The following is a 12,755-nucleotide window of genomic DNA, read 5'->3' on the forward strand; positions in this document are numbered from 1 at the left end:
CCAAAAGCTGGTGGAGGAGAAAGGCACCTCTTCCCAAGAATCATTTGGCTTAACATGTAAGCGTCCTCCAGGCCAGAGGGTGAAGCAAGAGAGGTGGGGCAGCGTGGGGCCAGAGAATGCAGAGAGGCAGCAGCAGAGATCACGGAATGAGCTAACTGGACAAATGCCTGAGTGATGTTAATTAAAGAAGTTGGTGGGTCTTAGCTATGCTCCCTCAACTTGCTTCTCATAGGTTGTCCCAAGCTAAACCTGGTGAGCATAACCCAGTGATGCAGCCGTTACTCCACTATGGCTTCAGTACTGAGGATTTAGCCCGATTGTTTTAACCTGGAGTTGTTCAAGAGGAAAGAAAAAACACACACAGAAAAAAGAAAAAGGAAGGGCTACCATGGCTATGTCTGCTGGATTTTTTATTTTGTACTTATTACCTTAGTATTTTTCTGCAAACACCAGCTGTGCTTAGAACAAGGTACAGCTCTCTAGAAGTCCCATACTTACTGTCGTCCTGCTCTAAGCTCAGCCATAAAAATGTTTTCTGCATAGAACCGAGTCTGTGGTTCCTTTCTATGAGGGCTCCTTTCCTTGAGGGCCACAAATATGATCTGAGGGCTGGAGCACCTCTGCTGTGAGGCCAGGCTGAGAGAGATGGGGTTGTTCAGCCTGGAGAAGGGAAGGCTCAGGGGAGACCTTAGAGCAGCTTCCAGTACCTGAAGGGCTCCAGGAAAGCTGGGGAGGGACTGTTTCCAAGGGTCTGGAAGGATAGGAAGAAGGGGAATGGCTTTAAATTGGAAGGGGGAACATTTCGATTAGACATTAGGAAGGAATTCTTCTTGCTGAGGGTGGGGAGGCCCTGGCCCAGGTTGCCCAGGGAAGCTGTGGCTGCCCCATCCCTGGAGGGGTTCAAGGCCAGGTTGGATGGGGCTTGGAGCCCCTGATCCAGTGGCAGGTGTCCCTGCCCATGGCAGGGGTGGGGCGGGGGGAATCTTTAAGGTCCCTTCCAATCCAAACCATTCTGTGATTCGATGATTCTGCTCAGAAATACCCACATGCCTTAAACCCCCAATTTATGAATGCATCACATTTTGATTTGCAAAGTGGCATTAATTGCTGTTGCGCTTACTGGTGCCAGAGGCACCTGAATATTTTTCCTCGTGTCTGTACTTATTTCCACTGCTCTTTTTCAGCGGCAAGAGTCCTTCTGGGAAGGATTTGAGCGGTAAAAGAAAGTGGCATTTGAACTGGGATTATTACCTTTTAAGAGGGCAGTGAATCTGATTTACTTGGTGGTGCTGGTGCGGGAGGAGAGGGCTCGGCGCTGCGTGTGTGCAGCGCTGCAGAGCTGCTCCGAGCTGACAGTGACCAACGTTGCCTTCGGTGCCGGCTGGCAGCATTGACGTCAGCCCAGAGCTGAGAAATTAGCTGGAGCCCGCAGGGAAAAAAGGCAAAGAAAAACCATATAATTTCTCAATGCAGCAAAACCCAAGCTATTTCTCTTTTTATATTTTAGCCTCTCAGCAAGACCTGTAACGCTTTGCTCAATTTGTATTCAGAGGACAGGTTGCCAAAAATAGAGCAGTTAAATGTCAACATTAATGGTATCGCAGCAGTAAAACATTTCTTACAGCGAGATGCCTGACGTATAGCTATTATCCACTAGTTGCCTCCTGGTTTTTAGGCAAAAGTGCAGCTTGTCCTCTAGTCACAAGCCACCCAAGTTTTGCTGGGACTGAGGATTTGTCAGCACAAATAACACCTGAGCACAGTCCCAGTCTGCGTGTGCCAGTGCAGGGACAGACCTGCAGCCCCTTCCTCCCATGAATTATCTGCCACAAGGTTGCTGATAAAGAAAAATCCAAATTGGTAGAAGAGCAAATGACAAATGCTTTGAGGTGAGGCCATTTCACTTCATCGTGTGGCAGCCAGCACTGCCAGGTTCTGCCTGGGATGCAGGCATTTGGAGTAAGCCAACCACCACTTCAGCCTGGAGAAGAGAAGGCTCCAGGGAGACCTTTTAGTAGCCTTCCAGTGCCTGAAGGGGGCTACAAGAAAGCTGTGGAGGGACTTCTTACAAGGGCATGGAGTGATAGGACAAGGGGGAATGGCTTTAAATTGGAAAGGGGAAAAATTAGATGAGACATGGCGATATTTTTGATGGGACAACTTGGTCTTTCAGAAGTGACAAATACCCATTCGCAGCACTGAGAACTAGAAACCGTTCTGGATCAACCCTTTAGACTATTGCTTATCCTCAAGACCCACAAGCCACAGTGAAATTAAAATAGGCTTACAGTGACCACACGTACATGTGGTAGCTTGGATTCTTTTTCATAATGTTACTCCAGAACCACTGCGTGTTGCCTGCAGAATCCTCAGAGTGAGGAAGATGAAGTCTCGAGGTTCCTTGCTGACCAGTATTTCATGGAATCATAGAATGGTTTAGGCTGGAAGGGACCTTAAAGCCCATCCAGTCCCACCCCTGCCATGGGCAGGGACACCTCCCACTGGACCAGGGGCTCCAAGCCTCATCCAACCTGGCCTTGAACCCCTCCAGGGATGGGGCAGCCACAGCTTCCCTGGGCAACCTGGGCCAGGGCCTCATCACCCTCAGCATGAAGAATTTCTTCTTGATGTCTAATCTAAATCTTCCCCCTTCCAATTTAAAGCCATTCCCCCTCATGCTATCACTCCATGCTCTTGGGAAAAGTCCCTCCCCAGCTTTCCTGGAGCCCCTTCAGGTACTGGGAGCTGCTCTAAGGTCTCCCCAGAGCCTTCTCTTCTCCAGGCTGAACAACCTCAGCTCTCTCATAGCAGAGGTGCTCCAGCCCTCGCATCATCTTTGTGGCCTCCTCTGGACCCATTCCAACAGTTCCGCATCCTTCTTAGCTTGGGAATTCCAGAACTGGACACAGGACCCTTTTGATCGAGCTATTTTTCCTCTGCTTCCAGGAGAGAAATACGAGCTGCACGCAGGAACAGAGTCCACTCCCAGCGTGGTAGTGCACGTCTGCGACAGTGACATGGAAGACGACGAGGACCCAAAGAATTCTCCAAAGCCCAAAATCATTCAAACTCGGCGTCCTGGTCTGCCGCCTTCTGTATCTAACTGAGCCTCTCCGGCAGAAGCAGCGCTTCTCTCCTCCGGCACAGCTCTTGGGTTTTGTTTGCTTTGTTTTGTTGAAGGCAGCCATTGCCTATTGAGCACCAGGACATTTAAAATCATTGCAATCCCTTCTCAGTAATCAACCTATGTAATAAAAGGGCTAGGAAAAAGATCTTTGCATATGTAACCATATCACACACCAACTAATAGCTTTTTCTGGAAAGGACCAATCAAGACTAAAGAAAGAAGGGAAGGTTTCAGTCTGAGGATGTTTTGACAGCTATAATTTGCATGCTGAAACACCACAACCAGAGAGATCGTTTAGGGGGGCAATTAGGGCAGCATCAAGCTTGATATTCAAACTCCCTAAATACTTGCTAGTGCCCTTCATCAAGCAGCCTGCTCCTCTCCCCTCCTCGGTTCCCCAGCAGACCTCAGTCTTCTCCTCTTTTCTTTTTTTAAGGGGGTGTTGTGTGTGGTTTTTAATCTGCTGGCCTTTTCATGCCCCTGGAATTTTCTGTAAGGAATACTGTCTTTGCAGCATTTTTAGGAACAGTAGAAAACCACCCTGTTCCACCAAGAGCTGTGGAGTCTGCTGGGCTTTGGTGGTGGCAGGGATATGAGACCGAGCTCTCTGGGCTGAGGGGAGAAGGCAGCGGCTTGCTGGAGGGTCTGGGGTCTTTCTGTCTCTCTAAAGGAGAAGGGAGCAAGAATATCAACAGTGACTGTCATTTTATCTCTCATAAAGGTATGAGCGGTTCTTCTCTGTGAGTGTAAGGAAGAAAGAGGAGCTGACTGCTCATTTAAGATGGGATTCGTTGCTCTCTGTCATAGCTGTAAGTTCTGGGAAGGACTGGCTGAATGCTTTTCCTAGTGGTGTGTTGAATAGCCCTAAAAATGATAGCACTTATTGTACATCCCAAATAGTCAGACCTTTTCCCTCCCCGTATCCTGTGCTTTAAAGCCCTTCTTGAGCTGTATGCAGTTTGGGTTTGTGGAGGCGAGGAGAGGTTAGTTGGTGTTCTTTTGTTGGTTTTCTTTTATTTTTTTTTTTAGGCCAAAGAAGACAGGACCATAACTACACACGTGAAATTAGACTGCATGCAATTGAATCCCCCTTTTTCACTCTGTCCTGCATGTTTCTTTCACTCGCAATGTATACTGGGTTACAAAACTTGTTCTGTGTTGTCATCGCGGCTGAGAGCAGACAGACTTGGGATTCCCTGTCTGGCAGACCTTCCGTGATGATTTTTTTTTTTTATGCGTACTTGTCATTTTGAGAACATGTTTTCTAGACATTTGAGCTCAGATTTTGCATATATTTAAGCATGCGCTTAATTTATGCACAAGAGTAGTTCCACTGAAATTAATACTGCAGAAAACTGAGCGTGTGTGTAAGATGCGGTGGGGTTTTGAAGCGAATTAGCTGCAGCTGGACTCCCCAAAGTGACTGTAAAGTGGCACAGTGAGATTCCACAACTCATAAAATCCTTTATGAGTTAAAATAAGTAAATACATCTTGGAAGCTCATTCTAGGATCCGAGAAGTCATCTTAGGTTCCGTAATCAAGACCTTCTGTCATAAAACCTAATGACGTGGTTCCTGAGGGAGGGTTCCACTCCACCCTTGGTTAACAGTGAGGCTACGAGCTCCAGCAGAGCTCTGCGGTGCTTCCAGGAAGAAAAGCCTGTTGAGTTGTTGGTGAAGACAGAGCTGCCATTCTCGATATTCATGGTGAGGATGTTCTAAGAATGAGGACTTCACCATTCTCGCGTAGTTCATTCTCTCACCACCACAGCCCCATAATATTTCTCTTGAGGTGTAGTGCTTTACTTAGCATCTATCTATAATGTGATACTTTTACTGCATTATGGACGTAATCGTGTGTGGGCGACACTAATAGAAACGCATTAAATATGGCAGAGATTGATCATAAAATGGGGCTTTAGTATCCTCATGATATCTGTGACGTTGTCTTAAAGTAGCTCCTTAGAGGTTTCTTCAGTGATGCATTTAGGATTGGTTTAAATAAAGATAATGAGTCACTCACTGCCCTAGGTCTGTAAGGATCGTAGAATCATAGAATGGTTTGGGTTGGAAGGAACCTCAAAGCCCATCCAGTTCCACCCCTGCCATGGGCAGGGACACCTCCCACTGGATCAGGCTTCTCCAAGCCCCATCCAACCTGGCCTGGAACCCCTCCAGGGATGGGGCAGCCACAGCTTCCCTGGGCAACCTGGGCCAGGGCCCCCCCAGGCTGATGTTCCCGTTGGAAACGCCACCAGAGGCATCTACACTGTTTCAGGAGTAACAGCACTGTCTGTTGGAGAACATAGAGAACACTAAAGTCCATGGGATTTAGACCGATATATAAATAGGGAGAGCAAGATTCAAATGCCTATGATCTTTTATTGTATATGCTGTACGGAAGAAATTACCAGCCACGTCCTCAGCTGATGTGAGCTGTCAGAGATGATCTCCAGTCTAATTGCACCCTCTGGATTTTTTTTTACATGCAGCAGTGTTGGAGGCCAAATCTAGTCCTTGGATCCATGGACTCAAACTTTGGAGAGACTTGGTTCTGATCTATGGACTTTGGCCTCAAATGTTGTAAAATTATACTGCAAATTAAAGTGTTAAGTCTTAAATGTTCTTTCCTCAAAGTGCGTTTTCACAGATTTAAAACCAGGCCCCATTCAATACCCATTGTCTTTATAAAACTACATAGCACACCCAGGAGGGAGTGGGATGTGGCTCACCAGTTAAAGCACAGAAATGGAAACAGCTACAAACTGGAAAAAAACACGAGAGAAGCCGCTTGTAGCCATGGTAAAAGCTTCTGCATCACCTTTATAGGACAATACAGGGTCAACAGAGAAAAATGTTTCAAGTATTATGGAATTAAGTTCCTCTCGTGAAAGCATCTGTGACTCTTAAAGAAACACCTGGTGTTTTGGTAAGGGCTGGTTCTTCCCTGGCACAGAAGAAAGGCGTATTTCATAAAATGCCCCTCTGGAAGAGCCACTGCCCTCTTCGACTCGGTGATTAATGACAGAGCCCCGTCTACTTCCATGGAGTTTTTTTTTGTGAGCTCTGTCCCTCTGGCTTGCTCTTTTCCTAGGGTGTCCGCAGCGCTAAAGTAGATTCTCTCGTGTAGTACTGCTATAAATAGGAATGAAATCTTTGTGTTACATGGCAGCTTCTGATGCACAGTGACAGAGAAAACGTCCTTTAATTTCCTTTCCAAAGCAGCAGCCTGCGAACAATGATGCCCTGGAGCCCTCTGCTGAGTGGACCTTGTTCCTGCTGCTGCTTGGAAATGAAGGGAGGAGATCAAGGGAGTACAGGCGCTGTTTCTGTTCCGCTGCCTGCTTGTCCTTTCTGACCCCCTCAGATACAAAACCAAAACTTCAACGACTTCTGAGGTACAGTTAAAAGCACGTAAAACATTGACGATGCACGGAGGAAGGGTATTTTGGAAGAAAAGAACAAAAAAAAAATTCTGTGGCCCTAATCCTTCAATCAAGACAAGGTTGTACAAAGTCCTCCCTTCCCAGCTTAGACATGTGTGCTCAAATACACTGTTTTCAGCAAGAAAACATGGCAAGAGCATCCTTCCCTCAACTTGACAAAGACTACAGACAGTTCCTGTGAAGTGCTTTATATTATGGGGCACTGAGCAGCCTGGTCCCATGGGAGGTGTCCCTGCCCATGGCAGGGGTGGGACTGGATGGGCTTTGAGGTCCCTCCCAACCCAAACCATTCCGTGATGCTATAAAAACATGCCCCATGGATAAATAGTTTATCATTTATTTGATCATAAACTGAGTGGGAGGGATGGGTAGGTTTTATTTTCGTCTTTTTTCCTCCCTCCCTCCCATTCAGCAGAGTAAGGGACTGAACGCCAGGCTCGATTCCAGTCTGAGCAGGGTGACAGATCTCCTCAGCATTATCATTGTCTTGTACGTACTTCCGAGATACTCTATTTTGTCACATTTTATAGGAGTATTCAAAGGCTATCGGCTAATTCCTCACCTTGACACTTGTGTAATTCAGAGCTTAGTTTAAAAAATAAATATGGCAAACAATATTTTTGTGTTCTGCTTGCGTTGGCATTGGGAAAAGCAACATTTAAAGACTTAAAATGGATTAATAAACTGACCAGTGTGGAGCACGCCACTGTGCTCTTAACTGGTAGAACTGAAAATGCTTATATGTGTGAGCTAGGTCACGCTCCATTTCCATAGGAATTCGCAGGGAGAAGGCAGCCCTCTTATTGGTAGCGCATTCCGTGATCCATTGTGAACTGCTGTAGTTTCACAGAGCCAGGAGAGCTTGGTTTGCTGTGGGTTTGGTGAGGTGTACTTGAAAAGCATACAGGGCAGTCCCTGGGGAGCAAAAGCACCTCCCTGACAATGGTGCTGACTCTGCCTTCGTAATAAAGGATAGAAACAGTGGGAATGAGTGCCTCCAGCTCCCATCCAGGCTGGGGAAAACATTCTATTGACATGGATTATTACAATATTTGAAACTAACTGTTTGTAGTCTCTTGCATCACTTTGTACTGGATCTTGCAAAAGACTGGAAACCAGCAGATGAGTTTGCTGATTACCTGTCTTGCAAAATTCTTCTCTTCGATCACTCAGATCTAAAAAAATGACTTTATTTCTTTTTTTTTCCCCTGGGTGCCTGGCATAAAAGTCATAACTTTCTCAAAGGGTGATTGTTCATGATTCTGAAAATGAGATCTGCTTAAGAAGTCTTGGAAATGTAAGCTGTGGAGTTCACTGATTCCTTTTCAAAAGACAGGTCTTAACCTCTGTGTTTTGATCAGAAAAAGCCGCAACAGTCATCTTTTAGAGGTAACATGCACCGGTTTATTCTTCACTGTTGAGCAACAAATGAGCTTTCCCCAACTACAGTCGGGTTCTCCATCTGATCCGATTGAAATGTCTCATTACCAACATGCTGATGGTGGCTCTTCCATCCGGCTTGGCACTGGATACCTGGAAATCAGCTTGACGGCCTCAGTGGTGAACGGCAGAGAGCTCCGTGTCCCAAAAGGTCTCAAATTTTTACTGTGCTGTAAAAGCTCTTTCCCACATGTCTATTGGAAGTGTCGAGTACATTTCCTTTTGGCTTGGAGAGGAGGGAAACTTGCATCGTTAGAGATAGAAGAGCAGCAGCACTCCCGATGGAAAGGCAAGAGCTCCGAATGCTCAGGAAGCATTAACGAATAGCCTTAATTTGTCTCCTCTTTTCTCCATTTATTCAGTTGCTACGCAGAGACTCTGAGGCTACAGTGAGAGTCGTCCGTGGAGTCTTTTAACCATAGGGTGTAGAATCATAGGATGGTTTGAGTTGGAAGGGACCTTAAAGATCATCCAGACCCTGTACTGTTGGAGTGGCTACAAAGCTTAGAATCTGGGATGTTTGTTAGTGAGAATCTTGCTGGAGTAAGGCTGGGAAAGCTGTGAAGTGCTGAGCAGCCTCCAGGTTAGTGAAAAATTAAGATATTCAGGACCTTAAGACAGACTTCAAGATTTAAATCCATGTAACTGAGAGCTGATTAAGAAGGGCTCCTTTGGTGTTCCCAAGTCAGGGGCTTCCTTGCCCACCTCAGTAAGAGTATCCAGCAGAAAGGATTAAACTCTATTATCATACACCAGTAAATCAGCCTTGTTTTAACCGATTACTGTAATGGATCATGAATCTCGTACGAGAAAGTTGTGTCTACGTTAGCGTCACACAGATGTCTTCTCTTCGCCGTTCGGTTAATGAAGGTAAATGTTTTGAATCCATTTTAGCGCAGAGTTCTTGTTCAGAAAAGAACGTCACCTGTAGTGACTGACGGATCCTTCAATGTCAGTTTGGCAAAGTTGTCCTGCTGTGGGTAGCTGCAGAAATATTTCATGTATGTTGTTGTAGATCTAAAAGCATTACTCATGTTTTAAGTCGAGTGTCTGCATTTCTGACACAGATGTGACATATCTGTATATATTATAAATCAATACTATTTTTAACCACATATTTTGTACAAATATTCACATTAGCTCTGTAATTCAGTGAAAATCTATTACGGTATTAAACATTTTGGTGGAATTAGCAAACTCCTTGTCCGTGCTTTGTTTTCATAGGTTCACTAAGGTTGGAAAAGACGTCTCAGATAATCAATCCAACTGTCAGCCCAACACCACCTGTTGTAGAGAGCAATGAGGTCTCCCCTCAGGCTCCTTTTCTCCAGGCTAAACAACCCCAGCTCCCTCAGCTGCTCCTCATAAGACTTTTGCTCCAGGATGTTCACCAGCTTCACTGCCCTTCTCCGCACATGCTCCAGCACCTCGGTGACCTTCAGTTTGTAATAAACAGCTGGGCCATTTCAGACGCCCAAGACAAATATTATCATTTCTAGCTATTCAGAACAGTGCCTTAAATCCATATACACCTGTACCATCTAGTGACCCATCCCAGCCACTGCAGGAGGGGGCAGTTCCCCAGACCTTGGGATCTGAGTGACGAAAGGCCAAACAAATTCAAAAAATTCAAAATTCAAGCTGAACAAACAGCAAATGTGAGGACTATTTTTCCAAATTAATGAGTGTAAGTTGAAGGGCACCCAAGCAGAGATTTCAGCACAAGCAGGTATGATTTGATAACAGCTTGTTTCTTTTTATTCCCTTCTTCAATTTTTCTGGTGTTGGTGCCTGTGAGGAATCAGATGATGAACTTCATGCTGCAGGTGTGGTTGAGTTCACTTTGCTTTGTACAAAAGCCACATCCATACAGTTTCAAACGACTGCAGCAGCAATATGTATCTTCAGTTTTGTGCTAGTCTCAGTCTCTAACAGAACAGCAGAACTGAAGGAGAAAAAAAGAGACATTAAGAGAATTCATAGAATCACAGAATAACCAGGTTGGAAGAGACCCACCGGATCATCGAGTCCAACCATTCCTATCAAACACTAAACCATGTCCCTCAGCACCTCGTCCACCCGTCCCTTAAACCCCTCCAGGGAAGGTGACTCAACCCCCTCCCTGGGCAGCCTCTGCCAGTGCCAATGACCCTTTCTGTGAAAAATTTTTTCCTAATGTCCAGCCTAAACCTCCCCTGGCGGAGCTTGAGGCCATTCCCTCTTGTCCTGTCCCCTGTCCCTTGGGAGAAGAGCCCAGCTCCCTCCTCTCCACAACCTCCTTTCAGGTGGTTGGAGAGAGCAATGAGGTCTCCCCTCAGCCTCCTCTTCTCCAGGCTAAACACCCCCAGCTCTCTCAGCTGCTCCTCGTAAGACCTGCTCTCCAGCCCCCTCACCAGCTTTGTTGCTCTTCTCTGGACTCGCTCCAGAGCCTCAACATCCTTCTTGTGGTGAGGGGCCCAGAACTGAACACAGGATTCGAGGAGCGGTCTCACCAGTGCCGAGTACAGAGGGAGAATAACCTCCATGAACCTGCTGGTCACACTGTTTCTGCTCCAAGCCAAGATGCCATTGGCCTTCTTGGCCACCTGGGCCACTGCTGGCTCATGTTCAGCTGCTGTCAACCAACACCCCCAGGTCCCTCTCCTCCAGGCAGCTTTCTAGACAGACTTCTCCTAGTCTGTAGCACTGCACAGGGTTGTTGTGCCCCAAGTGCAGGATCCTGCATTTGGCCTTGTTAAACCTCAGAAGAGCCTTCGAAGAGCCTTGTTCCCTACTACAGTTCTTGGAGCTGGGGTGAGGGGGAGGATGGTTTCATAGACTGGTTTGGGTCGGAAGGGACCTCAAAGCTCATCCAATTCCACTCCCTGCCATGGGCAGGGACACCTCCCAATGGATCAGGGGCTCCAAGCCCCATCCAGCCTGGCCTTGAACCCCTCTGGAGATCTGACCGGCTTCCAGCTGGACTGAGCTCCGTTCACTTTAACCCTTCGGGCTCGGCCATCCAGCAAGTTTTTACCCAGCACAGACCACACCTGTCCAAGCCCCGAGCTGCCGTCTGCTCCAGGGGAACGCTGTGGGAGGCAGAATCGCAGCATGCCCTGAGTTGGAAGGGACCCACAAGGCTCACCCAGTCCAGCTCCTGTCCCGGCACAGCACACCCCAACATTCACACCGTGAGGCTGGAGGCGTTTTCTAAACGCTTCTGGAATATTGTCAGGCTCAGCACCGTGACTGCTTCCCTGGGAGCTGTTCCAGGGCTCCACCACCCTCTGAGGGAAGAACCTTCTCCTAATGTCCAGCCTAACCCTCCCTTGGTGCATCTTGCTGCCATTCCCTTGGGTCCTGTCCCTGGTCACCAGAGAGGAGAGCTCAGCGCCTGCTCCTCCTCCTCCCCGTGTGAGGAAGCAGTGACCTGGGATGAGGTCTCCCCTCATTCTCCTCTTCTCCAGGCTGAACACACCCAGCGTCCCCATCACCCTCCACCCCGCACCTCGACCCCGAAGTGGGCGGGGCCTGTGGTGGGCGGGGCCTGGCGGGGAGGGCGTTACCCACGCGCGCCGATTGGCTGATTGACAGCTCCTCTGGCCAATCCCCGCGCGGCTGGGCGGGGCGGGGCGGGCGCGGCTCGCGGCCGGTGGGTGTGGCCTTAGGGTGATTGACAGCCCCGCCGGCCAATCCCCGCGGCCCCCCTCCCCCGAGGGGGCGTGTCCGCGCGGCGCGCGCCGGGGCCGCTCCGCACGCGCCGGGGTCGCTGCTGGTAACCGGGGCGGCTCGGGGCCCCTGAGGGAAGGTAGGGGTGGGGCCCGGGGTCAGGAGAGGGGGACAAGCCCTTCAGACGCTCTTCAAGGAGAAATCGGGTGCGGGGAGAGCCGGTTCAGGGGGTGCCCGGGGAGACCGGCACAGGGGAGGCTTGGGAAACGCGTTATTTGTTAAGAAATACAGGTTTAAGGGAGGAATTGAGTGTTGGGGCCGAGCGTGTGGGGAGAGCCGGGTCCTAAAGGGGTGCTCAGAGTGAGTCCAGGGAGACCAGTACGGGAGAGACTTGGAAGCCCCTTTATTTGTTAAAAATATGTAGTTAAAGGAGAAATGGAGTGTGGAGGTGATTGTGTGGGGAGAGCCGGGTCCGTAAATGTGTGCTTAGAGTGTGTCCAGGGAAACCAGTACAGGAGAGCCTTGAAAAACCCTTTATTTGTTAAAAATACATAATTAATGGAGAAATAGAGTGTGGGGCTGAGTGTGTGGGGAGAGCCGGGTCCTAAAGGGGTGCTCAGAGTACATCCAGGGAGACCGGTACAAGAGAGCCGTCATAAAACCCTTTATTTGTTAAAAATACAGAATTGCTGGAGAAATAGAGTGTGGGGCTGAGTGTGTGGGGAGAGCCGGGTGCTAAAGGTGTGCTCAGAGTACATCGAGGGATACCAGTAAAAGAGAGCCTTTAAAAAAACCCTTTATTTGTTAGATATAAACAATTAATGGAGAAATTGAGTGTGGGGCTGAGTTCGTGAGCAGAGATGGGTCTTAAAGGGGTGCTCAGAGTGAGTCCAGGGAGACCAGTACGGGAGAGACTTGGAAGCCCCTTTATTTGTTAAAAATATGTAGTTAAAGGAGAAATGGAGTGTGGAGGTGATTGTGTGGGGAGAGCCGGGTCCGTAAATGTGTGCGTAGAGTGTGTCCAGGGAAACCAGCACGGGAGAGCCTTGAAAAACCCTTTATTTGTTAAAAATACATAATTAATGGAGAAA

At 48.0% G+C, this 12,755-nt stretch overlaps 1 protein-coding gene and 1 long non-coding RNA gene across 3 annotated transcripts in view; one reads left to right on the forward strand and one right to left on the reverse strand.

The window, feature by feature from the left end:
• Nucleotides 1-9,201, forward strand: part of RCAN2 (regulator of calcineurin 2) — a 77,226-nt gene extending 68,025 nt beyond the window's left edge. For both annotated transcript variants that reach the window (XM_069850827.1, XM_069850828.1), the window contains one exon: nt 2,947-9,201. In XM_069850827.1, coding sequence (XP_069706928.1) covers nt 2,947-3,107 — 161 coding nt within the window. In that variant the 3' untranslated portion in view covers nt 3,108-9,201. The remainder of the gene's footprint in view (nt 1-2,946) is intronic.
• The window catches only part of LOC138717322 (uncharacterized), a 135,069-nt gene that overhangs the window by 77,794 nt on the left and 44,520 nt on the right, over nt 1-12,755 (reverse strand). The window lies entirely within an intron of this gene.

This window comes from Phaenicophaeus curvirostris, chromosome 2 (assembly GCF_032191515.1).
Source record: "Phaenicophaeus curvirostris isolate KB17595 chromosome 2, BPBGC_Pcur_1.0, whole genome shotgun sequence".
NCBI lineage: Eukaryota > Metazoa > Chordata > Aves > Cuculiformes > Cuculidae > Phaenicophaeus > Phaenicophaeus curvirostris.